General features: G+C 43.2%; 1 protein-coding gene across 3 annotated transcripts in view; it reads right to left on the bottom strand.

Moving 5' to 3' along the window:
- The window catches only part of SKAP1 (src kinase associated phosphoprotein 1), a 280603-nt gene that overhangs the window by 17687 nt on the left and 243043 nt on the right, over window positions 1-19873 (bottom strand). For 2 of the 3 annotated variants that reach the window (XM_082604463.1, XM_082604464.1), the window contains exons 10-11: window positions 12467-12517; window positions 4656-4756 (exon numbers count right to left, since the gene is read on the bottom strand). In XM_082604463.1, the coding sequence (XP_082460589.1) occupies window positions 4656-4756; window positions 12467-12517 (152 nt within the window). Of the gene's footprint in view, window positions 1-4655; window positions 4757-7673; window positions 7799-12466; window positions 12518-19873 lie in introns of those variants that run through there. The other variant, XR_014291940.1, reaches the window with a different exon arrangement.

The raw sequence follows: 19873 nt of genomic DNA, 5'->3' as shown, positions 1-19873 counted from the left end.
TATTTCATGTTCAGGCGGAGCGACCGCCACACTAAAACCGCAGCCTCTGTGCTGCCGAGTTTGCTTCTGTGAGATTAATTTTGTGAAATTAATTGGGACAAGATTGAAAAGGAAATTAAAATGTAGCTGAGTGAATAGGCCTTTCAAACACCTTTTTCCTGCTCTATTCAAACTTGAATTCTGCGGTGGTCTCAGGCATGGTGGGAAGTAATTTACGGGAGCCATCGGTTACGTATGAGGAGACCTGCACAAGCACCACAATCTGGAACCACTGAAGAGCGTTAAAACACCCCGCCATGGCCTGAGCTGCGTCCCTGCACCGGGTGGAAGCGAAGTTCGGTCCCTGCACCAAAAATGCTGTTCAGAAATATCTGGGCCCAAAAGGAATGCGGGAACGTCCACTGGATGCACAGATCTGCTCCATTTAAAAAATCTCCTTTTAATATATTTGCGGCCCAAATTGGAACTCAGTGCATTAAGTGGGCATGCAACACAGATAGATGTGTTAGGGGAGGTGGGCGGGGTCCTGCAGACTGTGCCATTGCTTACTGTTTCAGAGCTGCGATACATGGCTCTGGCCTCTCCTCAAAGAAGTTTGAACAATTGATCAATTTTGCCAGTGACAAACTCTCTCAGACCAGGAAAGGCACAGTGCATTTCCACGTAAGGCCTCTTCACTGGATGGCCTTCTATTTCCAAGAGAGGACCTTTTGAGCTTTCGAACATCTCTGTGAAAGAGTTCTTGGCAGGACCTTTTGTTTCTCTCTCAATTCACTAATAATTTATTGAACTCCTAGTGTGTACCCAATATTGACCCCCAAAGTTTATTGTTAGTGGAAAAGAGGGGAATATAATAATAATTATCATCCTAGATGCCAGGCGCTTCTTTATACAAATTCTCTAATGAAAGTGTCACAATACCCTATAAATAGAAATTATCCCATTTCTACAGATGAGGAAACTGAGGATTAGCAAGATTAAGTGACTTTGTTCAAGGTCACATAAGTAACCCACCTGTTGACGATTTGCTTCCCTAAGAATAGGACAGGTGATGGGCATTTGGTTATCTATGGGGGTGCAGCTTTCTTACCCAGCCAATCATCTTCTCTGGAAAAAAATTTTTTAAAGGGTAAATAGCTCTCTTTCTGGGATCATTCCTATCCAAAGGCCCTAGACCAAAGGCCCTAGACCCTAACAGACTCTCTTGGCCCTAGGATTCTAGGATTCAGGGTTGGGTCATACTTGGGCAACTATTAAAAAACAGTAGGTGTGGTGTGTGTGTTTACGCATGTGTGTGTGTATATATATATATATATATATATATATATAAAATGAATATTATTAATCTATAAAAAAGAATGAAATAATGCCATTTGCAGCAACATGGATGGACCTAGAGATTATCATACTAAGTGTAGTAAGTCAGAGAAAGACAAATATATGATATCACTTATATGTGAAATCTGAAAAAAATGATACAAATCAACTTACTATTTATAAAATAGAAATAGACTCATAGACGCAGAAAACAATCTTATGGTTACCAAAGGGGAAAGGGGGAGGGAAGGATAAATCAGGAGTTTGGGATTAGCAGATACATACTACTCTATATAAAATAGATAAACAACAAAGTCCCACTGTATAGCACAAGGAACTAAATTCAATACCTTGTAATAAACTATAATGGAAAAGAATCTGAAAAAGAATATATATATATATATATATATACATATACATATATATGTAAAACTGAATCACTTTGCTATACACCAGAAACTAACACAACATTGTAAATCACAACATTGTAAATCAACTATACTTCAATTAAAAAAAAAAACAAATAAATACCAAAAAAAAAAAAAGAGAGAGAAAGAAACAGCAGGGAGCAGCAGGAACCCATGAATAAAGTTATTACCCCCCAATTCCCACCCCACTTCCCCATCCAGGGGCCACTTCTGTTCTCTACCTGCCACCCCCTGCCCCTCAGAATATTTCTCTTATCATACAAAGAGAGAGGGAAAAGCCAAATGCATTTATGAGGGCCCAAAACAAAAGAACGTAGAATTTTTTTCTTTGTTTAATCTGAATAAATAATTAAAGCTAAGACACATTTTTGTGTGGAATTTCTTTAGCAGATTTGCGAAGTCAGCCTCACCATGTTTATTTAGACCGGGAATGTTTGAGGTGGAAGGAACCTTAGAGATCTAACACAACTCCCTCATTTTACAGGTGAGGAAACTGCTCCAGGTAAGCTGAGCTGCACTCAGTTGGATCTTGTCTTGTGTTTCTCAGGGAAATAGACTTCTCTAGGTTCCTAAGAAGTGGGCTTTTCTCGCCTGACGCAAGTTCTACTGGCCAGAGAGAAAAGTAAAATGGAGGTTTCTAGATACCATTTTTCTGGACTAACCTCAACTTGGGTCAGTTCTGTCCCTGCAGGTGTGAGAGGCAGGCTGCAGAGTGTAACTGACTCCAATAAAGGAAGCCAGCTGGGGCTAAATATGGAATAATATGGAATAAAGTTAGGATCCATATGAGAGAAAATTCCTGAGATTAGGAGTTACTGAACATCTGAATAGACATACAGCTGACAATGGCAGTGGAATCTCCTTTTCTATCTGTCTGAATTGGTTCATTTGTGCTTTTTAGAGGCAAGGGAATGGATCGGGTGGCCTTTTAAGGTTCCTTCCTGTCCAAGGACTCTTATTGAGTTAAGTAACATAATAAAGGTAAATCCAATCTGAAATGCTCCCCAAGCCAACGTTAACTGGAATGAAGTTTTATGAGGGAAACTTCAGTTAAGCTTCTAATTTCTTCCCTTGCCATGCAGAGATGAGCAATGTGGAGAAGGGTGGCAACTGGTGTAGCTTTTGGGGTAAGAAATGTGCTACTACCAAGGTAAGGGATGACTACGAACTCAGGACCTTCCAGGAGATGGAGAAAGATGCCCGATAGAACCAAGGCAGCCAACTATTCCCTGTGAATTAAACTCTGATATATTGGCTTTTAGTAATGAAGGAGGGGAAGGGGGCTTGGTTAAAAAAACCCAAAACAGGTTGGGGAAGGTCCCCACGTTCTTTGGTATCTCAAAATTACAACAGCCCTGGTAATGGCAGACAGCTCTATACTGCAGGGCAAGTCACCGCACAGCCCCTTCTAAATGGAGGAAAGGGACCCCCAGTGAGAAGTCATTAACAAAGGCAAAAGACATGCAAAACAAACAAAATAATCATGACCGGGAGAGAAGGCCAGCAGACAGTCTGACTCTGTCCTCCCCTTCTCCTGCCGAAGGCACCTCAGACAGTGTAAACAGTTAATTTGTTCACCTGCAGGCTCTGGGCAAACAGAGGCCTGGTCACACCTGAGTGGATAACTCGATTACCCCAGCGTGGTAATGTACACAAATTCTATTACTCGGCAAACCTTGCTTTCGGGCATTTGAAATACCAATCAGGCCAATGTCCACTCCCTTCTTTGCTTCCAATTTATTCTTGGTGTATTGGAGCTGCACCGGAATGGCACTAGGGTGGTGCTGAATTAGGAGTCTGGAAGAAATCACTAGAAGATTGTGATCTCACCCAGCAGGGATTGCAGGCCTCCTGCTCTCTGGAAAAAGGTTGGGTCTGAATTTGGTCCTAGTTCAAACGGGACTCGTTGGAACTGCTGAAAGGTACCTTCGGTCAGCCCTGGTCTGCTGCTTAAGGAGCTTGTGGTATATTTCAAACTGAGACAAACACCTGGCCAAGGTAATGACATTTACAGAACAAAGATAAATTGTAAATGATGGGTTAATAACACAATGCGTTTTCCATTTTCCTTTATGGAGTTCACATACTAATCAATTAAAGAGCAAATTGTGCCTCTTTCAAAAATGTGTTGATATTGATTGCCTCATAGAGGGAGAACTTTTTAACAAGTTTTTTAGGGACAGAATCGATTTCCTTAGCCCACCTATACAGAATATGTGCAGTCTTTCTTTACAAGGATGGTGTTAGTGATCCCTCAAACAGTAGCCCATGAGTTTTGAAGCTTCTTCACATTGGTGATGGATCTGCAATAATATATCCTTATTTTTGCCCATCTTTTTGTATCCAGCAATACCATTTGTGAGATGGTTAACTGTGGCTAGGGGCTACCTCTGTGACTGAGGAAGAGAAGGAAGTTAGCTGGCCCTTGTGAGTTGGATTCACTATCTTGGCCTTGTCAGCACTTGCTCAAACCAACTGAGCTAACTAGCTCTGACTCCTCCCCCCATATATAACTATGTTGCAGTGTTGTTTATCTATAGATGAAACAAGAAGGCAGCTGACCAGGCTAGAATATTTTCAAGAGTATTTTATGGTAATAAATTATGTATGTGGTGATGACCTTTTAAGCACCACAAGACCCTTTAAAAAGATCAAATTTTGATTGGCATAGTTTTAGTATTATGTCTACTTTATTCTATTTTTAAATTCAAAAATTGGTTCCTGAATCTGAATTTTCAATTAAAATTTTCCCTGACAATTATAAAACAATGGAGGTTTACGTGTTAGGGAGCCATGTAATACACACAAGAGAAGAATATATGACATGGGATATAATTCTGGTTATGGTGACTACATCATCAAGAGTGAGAAAATCGACTTTTGATCCAAGCCCCACACTCTAATCCTTACCTTGCTCAGAATGCGGATGAGGTCACCCCGTTGGAAGGACAGTTCGTCTGGCTGGTCACCATGGCAATCCCATAGGCCCTGATAATAATTGGCATAGTCCACTGATCAAAGAGAGGAGAAATCAAAGTTAAAAGGACCCTGTCTTTTTCTATGGAGCCCACATTTTTGCTGCAAATGGAAACCAAGGTTCTGATATTACCCCTAGGAAACCTAAGATTCAGGGGGTTTGGGATGAGATACAGCCAGACACTCAGCATGAGCAAAGGACTGTGGGAGAAGGAGATCATTAACTAACATTAAATATTTACAGTTCACCCTTAGTCAGATGCTATTCAGTAATATGATAAATATATTCATTTATTAATAAAAGAAAATCAAGCAGGTAATTTTTCACCTGGTTTATAAGTAAGCAGCACAAAGAGATTTTCTGCCAGACTTTCTTCAACCAGGGCATCTAAACTATCCAGTGCTTCTTTTTATTACGCATTGAAGGAATGAGATAAGTCTCCTACTTCTGCTTGTTTACGAGAGAGGCTGAGTCAGCCAGGACAGATCTGCATTGCAGTCTCACAGGTTGGCCCCCTCTGTTACACAGGAACTTCATCCTGGGCACTTCCCACCCAGGTACTTACTATAGGAGGTAATTACCAATAAATGTGGAAACGAATAGCCCAGTCTTTAAGTGGAACCAAGGGGGTGTCTCATCCATTACAACTAAATTCTGGGTGGGCTGGCCCTTTTCCAGCATCTCATTTGTAGACGCTGAACATGTCTGCCAAGATTTATCTGCAAGTCCCCAGGGGAACAGAAACCAAAGTGATCTGCATTAAAAATGAAAGCAACCAACGACAACAAACCAAGCTTTAGAAGCAGCTGAAGAGATTTACTGGGCTTCTCAGCAAGACTAGATGGCAGTGATGCCACAGGACAGTCATCGATTCTTAACAATGAAGAATTCGTATTGATCTTCTTCTACCCAGAAAGGTTAAACACTAGAGTACAAAGTGGGAGAGGATCTGGGGATTTGAATGGCAGGAGAGCTAATGACCACTGGACCAGGGATAATGTGGCAGTGCTCCCCGTTCCTTAGGACACTATGTATGAGAGTGATATGCAAAGCACCTACAAAAGATGACATTCCTGGGGCTTCCCTGGTGGCGCAGTGGTTGAGAGTCCGCCTGCCGATGCAGGGGACACGGGTTCGTGCCCCGGTCCGGGAAGATCCCACGTGCTGTGGAGCGGCTGGGCCCGTGAGCCATGGCCGCTGAGCCTGTGCGTCCGGAGCCTGTGCTCCGCAACGGGAGAGGCCACAACGGTGAGAGGCCCGCGTATGGCAAAAAAAAAAAAAAGATGACATTCCTACTGATGGGAGTTAGGAGTCCTGGGTTCTAATTAAACTTCAAATGATCTGGGGGGACCTTATTCTACAGTTTCCACCTTTCCCTTCATTTGTCTTGACCCTCCCAGGAGGGGTGATGGTGCTTGTTGCTGAGGATGGGAATAGATAGAGGGCAGGTGGGCAGTGGGGGGACACAGGCTCTGGCTGTATTTGCTGTTTGTCTCCTTGTTCCTAACGTATGAGCAATTCAAAGAATAAAGGCACAGAGGAACAAAATCCCTATATGTCTCTGGAAAAGAACTTTAGGAGGAATCTTAAAGTGCACAAAAACAGAGGGGGACAGAGCTGTTCAGATTCAGATACTGCAAACAAAAGTAAAAATGTTAACCACATAGAAACTCAAGCATGTTTTCTTTACACAGAAAATGTTTGTATATGCAGTAGACAACAGAGGGTAGCAAACAAGACAACTACACTGGAAACATTCTGGCACAGAGTTAAGAATATGTTTGGAAAAAAAAATTCATTAGGAAAAAATGCGAACTATTGAAAAGACAAGGCATTTTTTTTTGGGGGGGGATATCAGTGCATGAAATAATAGAGAAATATCAGTTCCTGAAAAATGAAGTAGTTTTCCCAGAGGATATAATGCTTTTTCAGTTGTAATGGAGTTGATGATTCACCCCAAGATCTTGCCTAAGTTTAGGAATGAAAAGTATATTGACATCAATATTCTTCATGGATTTATATGTGATAAAGAAAATAATTTTATAAAAATAGATTTTTTAAAAACATAACTTGATGTTTCCAAATTGTAAGACTGACAAAGTTCCCTTGGCTTTTTCTGGCCTAGCAGATGGTCACTGTGGTGTACTGCTCCCCACATGCCTGGGTGTGGGACAGCTCCTGAGATTATGAGTACCTTTTGGGTATATATGTAAAAAGTGATTTGATATTGGGTATCTAAGACACCTGGGGAGAACATCTGGAAAAAGAGCTATTCTAAAAGCACAACAGATCATAGGGAATGTAAGAAGCTAGCAGAAAAACAAAAGCCTTCCAAGAAAAACTAAAGATAGAAGATGCCTTCAATTTTTCATAAGCTAAAGGCCCAAAGAAGATAGAGCTCAGGAATCCAGGAGATAGTTTAACCTAGCCCAAGAACTGGAATTGTCAGAATCATAACAAGGCTGCTTTGGAAAATAAGCAGAATGAAGGGCTAAAAATGGGGAAAAGGTTGGACTTGCTATGTAAACAGAGGTATTCTGGTATTAAAGAAATCTGGGAGAGGAACGTCTTAACTGGACAAGATTGGATTCTGTATTGCAGACTCCCAGTTTAACACATGTGATTGGCTTTAGGTATATGTGTGCACGAAACTTCAGTACATTCATTCTTTAGCCTTCAACAGACATGTACGCAGAACCTACTGTGCCATGGACTATGCTAGATGCTGGGAATTCTGCATCAGCCACGCACACGGTCCCCACCCTTAGGGCTGCCATCCAGCAGTGGCGGCACCATGAAACAGTCACACAGCTATTTATTTATTTATGATTGCGATATGTCTTCAAAGGAGAAATTGAGGGTCCTGTGTATAATAGGGAATCTAACCTAGTCTGAGGGGTCAGAGAAGGTTTCCCTGAAGCTTTAGTTGTAAAACAAAAGCCTGAACAAACCTTGAAGAGGTGAAGAGGTAAGGCCAAGGAGGGCTTTATTCCTGAAACTTGGCCCCAGGAAGAGCTTGATGGCTGGGAGGTCTGCTGGGTCAGTCCAGCTTCTCCCTAAACTTGCCCAGCATGTCCTGTGAACAGAGGAAGCATGGGGAGACTTTGATGTCTTTAGATCAGTAAGGAATTGGGAGCCTGAGAGGAAGGATTGCCTCTGTGGGCTGGATTGAGGTTCCTTTAGGTTTACACTCCTCTGGCAGCAGTCTGAGATCAGAAATAGTGCAGCATTCTGACCATTTAATTAACTCAAAACATCCTCATTCTCATTTTGAGGACATTATTCCATCTAATTATTTTTTTCCAGTCTGTCCATTTGGAATGAAAAACAGAAGAATAAAGCTTAATGCCAGCATTTCTCAACGTCTATCCAAAACAACGTAACTCTGCACTAAATAAAGCCTGGTAAGTCTAAAGAAAAGCACTAATATACTCAGCATAAAACAGACAGAGGACCTAGACAATAATGACGCCACTAATAACTAAAACAGTTTTAACGATTAACAAGGATTACAATGACAGAGACGCTAATGGGTGTGGTCACGGCATTTAAAGTGCCAGCAGAGCCGAGGAGGACTTTTTCTAGAGACAGAAAAAGGGGGGAAGCGTCTTATTTAATTTGTCCAATGTCAGAGGAGCGACGCTCCCAGCAGGTAAAAGGTCATAGGAAGACTAGCAGCAGACCAAGTTAAAAAATATATTGTTTTTCTCTCTTTTCTAGGTATTTATTGCAAAGCATCTGTCATTCCACACCAAGTCTTTATAACCAGTGACAGTCATTTCTCCTGTAACTGAGGCCAAGTTGGTGCTACTATTGACAGAGTCAATATTTGAAAATGAGCCTCCATGATGGGAAGAGTTCTAAGGTGAAAGGAGCAGACACCATTCTGCCTTTCCCCCTCCTTAGGGACAACAGAGCCTGACTATGTTCTTTCCAGACTTCATATGTCACCTTGGGCTTCTGTTTGGGGGATAGTGGGTAGCTCCAGAATTCAAGCTGTGACCAAGGAAAAGAGGCAAAAGGCAAGTCAGCATGTTGTTTACATTTTCTTGATAAGCAAAAGGACTGTGCCAATGTGGCCCTGGGTATAACTACTTAACAGATTATAGAAAAGAGAGACAAAAGGAGAAGACAGATAAAGCCAGTTCTTGCTAGAGCATGAGAAATGGACAAAGAAGGCCAAAGCAATGGCCCATTGGACGGGACTTGAAATGTTCTCTAGGCCAGGCCAGAAAGGCCACCATGTTCAGTCCATTAAAGCAGACTCAGCCTGATACCTTATTAACCATTTCAGAAAGAAAGGCAAAAAATTTTGCCAAGCTCCACTGACTTTGACACCAGAACAGGAAGAGCAACTGAACAATACTACTTGCTTGTTTTCATAGCCCTTTAGTCTTTGAGTTTTGAAATTACTATGGTCCTTTTTTTTTTTTTTTTTTTTTTTTTGCTGTACGTGGGCCTCTCATTGTTGTGGCCTCTCCTGTTGTGGAGCACAGGCTCCGGACGCGCAGGCTCAGCAGCCATGGCCCATGGGCCCAGCCGCTCCGCGGCATGTGGGATCTTCCCAGACCAAGGCACGAACCCATGTCCCCTGCATCGGCAGGGGGACTCTCAACCACTGTGCCACCAGGGAAGCCCCAAAATTACTATGGTCCTTAATGTTATAAGTATGATCTTGAAGTGGGGAACACTCACAGACCCTAATTTTCATCTCCTGTGTTCCTTTTATTGGGCCAAAGTTATAGCTGGGTGACGATCCACTCACATTTGTCTTGGGAAATAGGTTTCAAAAAGTAAGAGATGCAAATACCTCTGTGGCTCCCCTCTGTTTCTTTTGTGTAGTAGTTCACTCCATTGGCTGCCACTAAAGTGGAAAAAGTGCCTCAGAAATGGAATGCTCATCAGCAACCATTTTTCTGCCCTGCAGAAATGAGTGAACATGGGATCCCCCTTGGCTGAGTTTGCCTACAACTTCAGAGCAAAAGCAACCTGTTTCAAGATCCTCCTTGGTCAGAGGTTTGACGTATCTAAGGATGATTTGTGCCTCCAGCTCTGCTTTTTGTTTTTCATGGCATACCTAAGCAAACGGCCAGTTGTTTTCATACAGACAGCACAGAATGAGTTTTATTTCTGGTTACCTGGACATGCCTTCTCATGATAGGGAAGGGAGATAAGCTGTCATCACCAAAGACACTTAGTGTTAGACTGTTAGGCTGATGGGTTGGAATTTAGTGAAAATCTGAGGTGTTGAAGAGTCACTCATTAGAATAACCCTGTTACTAACAGTCAAGCTGTAAACCGAGCTCTTTATAGATTGAATAATCAATACTACAAGGCTGTGATAGATTTTCTAGGTAACAGAACAAAATAAAAGAAATTACATCTTACAGGGTCATTAACACCCAATCAGGATAAACTGAATTCCTTTTTCCCCTCTTCTGATAAGCTCTTAGTTGGGTTTTAAAAATGTAAGCAGTCGGGCTTCCCTGGTGGCGCAGTGGTTAAGAGTCCGCCTGCCGATGCAGCGGACATGGGTTCGTGCCCCGGTCCGGGAAGATCCCACATGCCGCGGAATGGCTGGGCCCGTGAGCCATGGCTGCTGGGCCTGCGCGTCCAGAGCCTGTGCTCCACAATGGGAGAGGCCCCAACGGTGAGAGGCCCGTGTACCGCAAAAAAAAAAAAAAAAAAAAAAAAGTAAGCAGTTCCATCAGTGAAAAGCATAGCATTCCAGGAAAAGGATCCCTGGAATAGTGAAGAAAAGTATGTGGATTTTAAAGGTGACCCTGCTAGCCATGGTATCTTTTAGGAGAAAATATTTTTCCCTCTCAAAGGGCATGTGACCCCTGACTTGCCCAAGTGAACCAAACCTGTGTAGCTTGCCTGTTACAGAAGAATTCACGTTGTCCTGGAGCTCCCGGCCTTTTATATGCCTACCCATCCCTCGAACCTCTGTATTTTATTGTTTTAAAGCTAAGTGATGACATTTGGATGTTACATATTTGTTGCAGTTTCTATAGCTCCTTTGTAGGGAAGGCACCATATACATTCAATAAATAAATAAGTAAACACAGATAATATAAATTCCTGCCTCAGATTCTGCAGAGAGAGGGAAAAGCCCTCCTCTGTTTTTTTAATCACTAAGTCACCAATCGTTATAACTGGTGGCAGGTATAAACCATAGAAACATATTTAGAGCTCACTACACTTTAACAACACCTATTTTGGAGGCAGGAAGCATGAGGAACAAAGGGTTTTGTTTTTTTTTTTAATGTACTTCAATGATAGCTGCTGGCACAGTTAAGAAATAAATCTCTCCTCACTTTTCAGATTGAACCTTAGAAAGAGGGGTGGAAGGAAGAAAAGGTATGAGGGAGACGTCTGAAACTGAATTTTAGGCTTTTGCCAGAAGACTGCTGCTTCCCAAGGGAGTTTAAAGTTGGCCATAGGAAGCTTCCAGTTACTCCACCCAAGCCGTCCACATGAAGTGCTTCTTTCCTGCACTAGCAAGGGAAGTTGGTTGAGGAGAGACATACGTGGGACATGGCTCGGTCCGGAAGCAGGTTTTTTGTTGGAATTCTGTGCGGCAAGTAGAATGGTAAAAACGAAGATTCAGAATGGCCTTGATCACACGTGTTGACTGTCACGAGGTCCTTACTGGAAACTACGCTCACATCCCTGTTTTACTTGCCTCCGTCCTCTCTTTGGCTTTGGCACATGAATTCTGATGCCAGTTCTTGGCTGTCTTTTCTCTCCTCATGAGAAGCTGGGTGTTTGTGAAGTTGGGTCCTTCACTAAACCTGTTACGTATTCTCTTCCCATGGAGAATGAACCGAGGAAAGGGGCTTTGCGGAATGGATTAGGAAGAGAAGAAAAGGCACGAGGAAAGGAAGAGAGAGGAGAATGGGAAAAGGGGAGGCTGGAGAAACAGAGGGGGAGCAGGACAGGAAGAGGGAAAGAACCCCTAAGCTTAAAACTTCCATAGAATTTCTAAGAAAACGTCAGCCAGTATCTAAATCAGGCACTTTCAGGCTCTGCTGATGGAATCAATGTCCTTGAGGTGGCCTTTGCAACACATATTCCTTTACAGACAATGATAGACTAGGTCCTTGGTCCACTTAAGGAGGCTTTAGAGGGGCATCTGACCTTAGAAAGGATGGGCTCACTAACAGACTGAAACACGGTTAACAGTCTGGGATGAATAAGGAACAATTTTGTACCAACAAAGCTGTTACATATTCATTTCCAAATGTGCCTGAAATCAACCCAGGCCATCAGAAGTCAACATAACCAAGCAATTCTATCCTTCACCCCAAGTTCACTTTTCAGATCTGACACATTTCCATTCCCCTCTGAACTCGCAATCTCCGGGCCTCTCAGATAGGAGACTTTTCTATTCCTTCCATTCTCAATCCTCTGATCTCTTAGAGATGAGACAATTCTATTTTCACTGTACTGATTTAAGAAATACTGATAGGAAAAAAATAAATATCTGGTTTGGCTTCCCACCCTCTCTAGGATAAATCTTAGCAGTTCTGGGAACATTAATTAAAGTGAATGGGTGGCTGCTTTTAAAGTTAACATATTTCCTTGTCCAGTCATCTTATTCAGGACTGTTGAGGTCGACACACCAGTTACCCTCTTAATTAGCGAGTCTGGTAATGTTTGTAGTCAGAGAAAGGTGCTTTCTCCAGTGGGAAGCCTGAAAGTCCTAACCAGCACCTGTACATTTTTGAAGCTCTCATACCTCCTTTTTGTTGAGTGCCACTCTCATCCTCTTCTAGGTCATGCTCTTCATCTGTGGGCATAAACATGATCAGCATTAGCAATTAGCGGTCAGTAGTCTGTTATTTGTACTGACGGGTCTTCTTTCTCTGAGCTCATCACACTCTCTTTTTTAAGGCAATAATTACCATTTAAAAAAAATCATCTCTCACCTTCAACTGGCCTTCTCTTATTTCCATCTCTGTTCATTCATTCACAAACACTTTTAAGTGCCAACTGTATGCAAGACACTGCACTAGGAACTGGAGATGCAGTGATGGACAAGACTGGCCGGGTCCCCGCCCTATGGAGCTTCCGATCCACTGGATTATCTAGGCGCCTATTACTAGGATCCTAATCCTTTTCCTCAAACCCTATTTCTCCTCCTGTTCTAGCATTCTCTTCAAAATGTATTATCTCCACGTAAGCATCCAGAACTTGTGTGTGTGAAGCTAAGCACGTGTTTAAACCCTCTGTGATTAATTAGTCCTTAATGTATCAAGCTTTGTTCAGCTGTCACAGAAGCTGGTCATGTACACAATTTTATGTTCTTAGTAGTTGGGGCTTGTAGTTATCTTTTCACTCTTGTTTGTTATTCAGCCTGCTTCACTCATGAGAGTGGAAGCTCCTGAGGGCAGTTGGGATGAATGGCAGGTACACAATGAATTCTAAGTCAATGCTATTTTCTAACTCCATCCAAGTGTGTATATGGTCAAAGTCACAACATGATTGGCCTAAGTTTCTTACCCTCATTAACCTGTTTCATCCCAGACTTCGTACTATCTGATAACATGGGAATTGGGTCCTTATCAAGAAAGCATGAGTACCAGAATCATATTAAGCTATTTTATATGGGGGGTAAAATGCACAGAAATACACTTCTCCTTTTCATCATTACATCCTACACACACACACACACACACACACACACACACACACACACACACACGGAATGAATGGGGCATAAAAAGGAACATTTTGAGGGCTGAATACTCAGTTTCTTCCGGCCACATGTACTTTCCTTTCTCTCTGTGGATCTTAGGGCACTTATCTGTCTTGCTTCCCTGCAGTTATGCCATTAAATGGAACTTTTGAGGCGATGGCATGGGACAGCCCTCCCCCCGCTTAAATATAAGGTTTATAGGGCAACATGAGTTCTGGTATGTCAGACTAGGGGAAGTAAACTCTAAGCTCATAACTAAGAAGAAACGGCATAAAAATATATTAAAACACTACAGAGCATTAAAGAATTGCAATTGATTTCACATACAAAATGATATAGCTCCCCTGAAAAAATTAAAATTAATATTGTTGTTGGGATTGATACTTTGGGAAATAAGTGACATTACCAAGATTTAAAAATATGTGAGACTTCCCTAGTGGCACAGTGGTTAAGAATCCACCTGCCGGGCTTCCCTGGTGGCGCAGTGGTTGAGGGTCCACCTGCCGATGCGGGGGACACAGGTTCATGCCCCGGTCCGGGAAGATCCCACATGCCGCGAAGTGGCTGGGCCCCTGAGTCATGGCCGCTGAATCTGTGCGTCCGGAGCCCGTGCTCCGCAACGGGAGAGGCCACAGCAGTGAGAGGCCCGCGTACCGCAAAAAAAAAAAAAAAGAATCCACCTGCCAATGCAGGGAACACGGGTTCAAACCCTGGTTCGGGAAGATCCCACATGCCGCTGGAGCAACTAAGCCCGTGCGCCACAACTACTGAGCCTTCGTGCCCTAGAGCCCATGCTCCACAACAAAGAGAAGCCACTGCAATGAGAAGCCTGTGCACCACAAGGAAGAGTAGCCCCCACTCGCTGCAACTAGAGAAAGCCCACGCACAACAACAAAGACCCAAGGCAGCCAAAAAAAAAAAAGTGATATATGATATCTATCTCTCTATATATATAGATATAGGTAAATATATATCTGCCCTATAAGATTCTGTGGGAAAAGGACTCAACTCTACTTATCTCCACGTATGACCTTGCAGCAGACAGTTTCCTACTTACCACCTGTAGTGTTCCTCCACCTCTCCATGAGGAATAAAGATGTGAGATAATGGAGGAGTGAAATCAAATATGGGAAACAGATCACGCTGAAATAAATCATGTCAAACATCACTCTTTCCACATTGTCTTCTTATTACTTGCCCACTTCCTTCCTTCCTCTGCTATGATGCTTTTCCTTTTTGACGTGGGACCAATTTCACAGGATTGAAAACATCCAAAGAAGAGCTGGTACGTCCTCAGTTTTAGAGATACCCAATAATTTGGATGGAGAACAGCTCTTTTGCTGATATCAAACACCTTAATCACAAAGACCAGTAATTTGCTGTGCTTAGGCACTTTTGCAGAGAGGGTTTATTCTGCCTTTGCTGTCTGTGCGCAGATGTCTCTTCCTCCCAATTCTAATCAATGTAAATTGGGTCAGATCTCCGCTGTGAATTACAAATTGGATCCGAAGTTGGAGGGTCACCGTGCCTGCTACTCCACCTCCTTCCCACCACCATTAGATGGGAAGCTACACCAAAGATCTTTTCTAAATAAATCAGACTTTATTGTAAAACTCGGCCACTGACGAGACATAACCTCATTAGCATTGATTTTAAAATAAATTATTGAAAGTGGCTTGCCTGCTTTTGCATTTGTAAAACAGGAGAATGTAAATGTATTTGCAATGATAAAAATGAAAACTAAAACTTGATTCCTTTATGCTTTCAGGCAACAGCACTTAATCCAGTCATGATACAAAAATGGAAAAAATAAAACTCTGCTTTATTTATGCAGTTCAATTCCAGAACAGATACTCTGATTTCCATTGCGCCTGTGGAGTCACCTAGAAAGAAAACAGACTGTCGGCCGTAGATCTTATATATCGTTTGCCACCATTACTAAGTGCTATGGTGATGGATGTGAACCGGGAAGCTCCAGTCCCTACGTCTGTTCTATCTAACGTTGTCCTTCCCGGGTGGCTGAAAGTGGGCTCCAGTCAAGAAGCCTAGCTGCTGAAGTGAGAGGCTGGGTGCTGTGCCTCTGCGGCCTTTGAAAGAGCGAGTATGGGGACCATGATCTGGTGAGGAGAGTGCCCTCTACAACTGCATGTGAAAGACACACCTCTCAGCACCTTCCCAGCTTCAGAGGGCACCATACACACAGAGGCATACAATTTACCTTGGATCCTTCAGTGAAATCAAACTGGTACTTTTCAAACTCCAAAGTCAAGAAAACTGATTATATGGCAACAGAAAAAAAGCCTCATTGCTCACAAAAGGGGGTTAAACAGCCAATTTTCTCTCTCTTTTTTTCATCTGTAAGGTGAGGCTTTATTTTTTTTTAATTAATGAATTAACTAATTATTTATTTATTTATTTTTGGCTGTGTTGGGTCTTCATTGCTGCACGTGGGCTTTCTCTAGTTGCAGCGAGTGGGAGCTACTCTTCATTGTGGTGCGCGGGCTTCTCATTGCGGTGGCTTCTCTTGTTGCGGAGCACGGGCTCTAGGTGCGCAGGCTTCAGTAGTTGTGGCATGCAGGCTCAGCAGTTGTGGCTCGCGGGCTCTAGAGCGCAGTCTCAGTAGTTGTGGCGCACGGGCTTAGTTGCTCCGCGGCATGTGGGATCTTCCCAGACCAGGGCTCGAACCTGTGTCCCCTGCATTGGCAGGTGGATTCTTTCTTTCTTTCTTTCTTTCTTTCTTTCTTTCTTTATTTATTTATGTATGGCTGTGTTGGGTCTTTGTTACTGCGCACGGGCTTTCTCTAGTTGCAGCGAGCGGCTGCATTGGCAGGTAGATTCTCAACCACTGGGCCACCAGGGAAGCCCCTGGCAAGTGGATTCTTAATCACTGCGCCACCAGAGAAGTCCTGAGGCTTTAATTTTAAAAAGATTGTTTTGAAAAAAAAGTTTTTTTTAGGCTAAAGAGCTTGTTGAACTTCTCTATAAGAATATTATTAGGCATTTTAGCATGACATCTGCTAAAATACATCTTCATTTAAGAAGGAAGTAAAATTTACGTGCTAGCTCAACTTTATACAGTAATAGATGATAATGGTCCTTGCTCCTAACAGGGCATATGAGACCCCAACCTTACATAGGCTTTAAACAAATTCACCTCTAAAGATTACTGAACACTTATTATATAAAATGCTCTACTTGATTCCCAAATATCTCATCTCAACTGGGAAAACAGTTGAGGAAGATTCTGTTAACTGTGCGAACAAGTAAGAGAACCACGGGGTATCACAAATTAGCATCACTATCCAGAGAGCTGATTTCAATCAACACTCTTGGCACAATGTCAGGGACATTAATGAGAGGCTGAGAGGAGTAGGACACTGACTCCACCTCGGGGGCCCGGAGAGGAGCCAGCTTCCCAAGACACCTGGCTCCTTTCTGAAGTGCTGCTCTTACACCAGCTGAACCGGGAATAAAATTCAAAAAATGACTAGATAAGAAAGAGGGAAGTCACTTCTCCCAAATAAAGCAAAGTGACCGAAGCTTAAAATTGCCAAATGTATCAGTGTGCAACCAGATGTCAAGATGCTCTGGTGACAGATGCAGCAGAAATACATGTGCAAAGGGAACATGCAAAAAAATGGAAAGAGAAGCCACTCCACAGCACACACAGATATAAATCCATGGATGCTGCAGCACCTCTTCAGACAACGTGGCAAATATGAGCATGATGCTAAGAACCCATTTAATCGCTTGCATAGCTGGTTATCTCAACTGTTACCTCAAAATATTTGCATCCTATCTCCATAGTATGGTCTTGATATACTAGATATTAAACTCAATCTGTGGTAACTTGCAACACTTGGAATGCACTGAATTTAACTTCACAAATAATAATTGAGCACCTACTAATTGGAGGAGAAAGACCTGAATACAAATCCCTGTGGTGAAGGCTGAAACAGAGCTCAATTCCAGCTGAGTCTCTGGGAGGCTGTCACTGAGGAGACACAGTTGAGCAGAATGTGTTGGGTTTCATAGACTGAGGGTGTGGATTCTAGGTAGAAGAAAATGCATGATTCCAGTTTTGGTGCCGACCAAAAGCACGGTGTGCCTAGGGCCTAGGGTGCATGGGAGTGAGAGGAAGAAAAGGCCAAGAAGCTCAGAAGCGGCCTGATGATGGCGATGACTCTTCTTTGATGTTCCCCTCATGGAGTGTTGCTTTCCTATGAAGTTGGAAATTGTTTTTTCATAAACTTTGTATTTTTGGTGTCTGCTTTATTTCTTTTCTTAGACCTCTTACTATCACCATTCCCCCCTTCCTGTGGGTCTGGAAAGCTGTATGGGGGGGGGGAAATAATTCCAAAGAATGCTTCTTTCCAACCAACTGAAATTAAAAAAAAAGCAGTTATATGCTTTATTATAAAGCAATCTGGTTTCTGGGTCTATAATAACGCTCCAGGGCAGTGCGGGCAGCATCAGAATGTGCATAGAAATACCCAGGGAGGACTCTTTGTCTCTCTTTCTGTTTGCTCTCCTGAAATCTCTCTAGAGAACACAGCCAGATTCTGTTGCCACCGCAGCTGCTGCGAGGCCCCAGTTACAGTTCTTCAGTGGTCTCAGATGCCTTGCTGGATTCCAGGCTTGAGGCCCCAGACAAAGAGAAACCTGATAAAAGCTGTACTTTTATGGAATTTCGAATCATGAAACTGGGCCTATGCTAGGCTGTAAAATGATTTTGGGGAGGGGTGAGAGAGGGTTCAGAAAAGCCTCCCATTTTCCACATATTGCTTTAGTATTTCTTTGTTGGTAGTTCCCTACAGTTGAATCTACTGCAAAGGAGATCTTAAACATCAAGGGTCCCCATATTCTTAACATGGATGTTCAGAAATCCCAGTGGATACCAACCCTGAAACCATATTATCTGGGACTAACAGTGTGGCCTTGGCTGAAAACCTCGAGTGCTCTGGTGCTAGCCACGTAGCAAATGCAAATTTCCCATGATTAATGTGATGTTGTACATTTAATTTGATGATCCATACATTATTTTGATTAGGAAAAAACATTTTTGTATTGACTTGGAATGTGTTACAGGCATTTTTCTTTCAGCTAGGAAGCCCATTGAAATTATCTTCTGGAAGGGAGGAGATCTCACTTACACTGCCTTCCACATAGAGACGATGAGGCTTGTATAGGCCCCATGCCAAAGACGAAGGAGAAGCACAATCATTTACAAAGCACATTTACCTGCTATCATGAGACACATGTTAGAGGCCCAAGTCATCTGACTATTGACGGGTATGCAATGTTAGCACAATCCAACCTTACTGTCGACTGTTCCTCCACCCAGCACCTGTCCTTGCAGAGAACATGGGGCCTGAGCAGACGGCATGATCCACTTTCCAGCTGCTCAGGATTGTCACTTTCACCGGCTTCACACATATTGCTGAAAATGTCCAACCGGACCGTCTCAGGTCTGGTTGGTGAAGGTGGGGAATGAGCCGATTCCCAGTTCTTCAAGGAGGTACCACTTCCTATTTAAATACCACCCAGTGGAGAATAGCCAGCATTTATTGAATGCTCCCTGTATGCCAGCGCTCTAAGTGCTTTACATACATCAGTTCCAGGCTTCTCAGGCATCCCTTTATGATAGCTACTATTGTTATCCCCATTTTACAGGTGGGAAAATCACACCTGAGAGACGGGGCAGGTAACTTGCTCGCGGTCTCACGGCTAGCCGGTGGCAGAGCAGGTCCATCCTGACCTAGAGCACCTTTACCTGCAGCGCCGTGCTGTGTCTCACACGCCACTGCTCGGTGGGTGGTCTTGTGAGATGGTGGCAGAGGGGAGACAGTGTCAGGCTCCCTCACGTTCCCTCTCCACTCCTCCACGATGGGTAGTGTGGCACATGCAAAACTAACAGCAATGTCGGCAGCAACAAGCTGAGTGGCATGGACAGGAAGCTAGCTGATGGAGACTTGTGTCTGAAATATTCATATAATAATTAAATGCCAATTTATCCCAGCTTCAATGCTGTCTCTAAAAACTGTGATGGATAGAAGATTTTGGGAAAGAACCTGTTGGCTGGGTACAGCCTTGTCCATTGGAAACTTAATAAGCGAGTTGCCTGCCGTTGCCCTAACCTGCGGAAAGAGACCCTGGTTTTCCTACGATGTGGCCTTCCTCACCTCTGAGGGACACTTGTTGTGAGCACAGGGTAAGTGGCTTTCCTAGAGAAAGCCGACCAGTCTCCATGCCCTTGGAGTCCACTCCAGTATCCAGACTGGTGTGAACTTTGGCCCCGTGGGCAGTGCTGCCATGGTCAAGGGTAGGATTTTACAAGGTGCGGGAAGGATGGTTGTTAAGAAGCCAATCATACATTCATTGACCCCCCCCACCGGGGTAAGGTGATGGTCTCAATCCCATCATATTTTCTGAGGCCTCTTTCCCTTT

The sequence above is a fragment of the Mesoplodon mirus genome (assembly GCF_964341445.2).
Source record: "Mesoplodon mirus genome assembly, chromosome: 18".
NCBI lineage: Eukaryota > Metazoa > Chordata > Mammalia > Artiodactyla > Ziphiidae > Mesoplodon > Mesoplodon mirus.
This window is presented reverse-complemented; position numbering and strand designations above follow the sequence as displayed.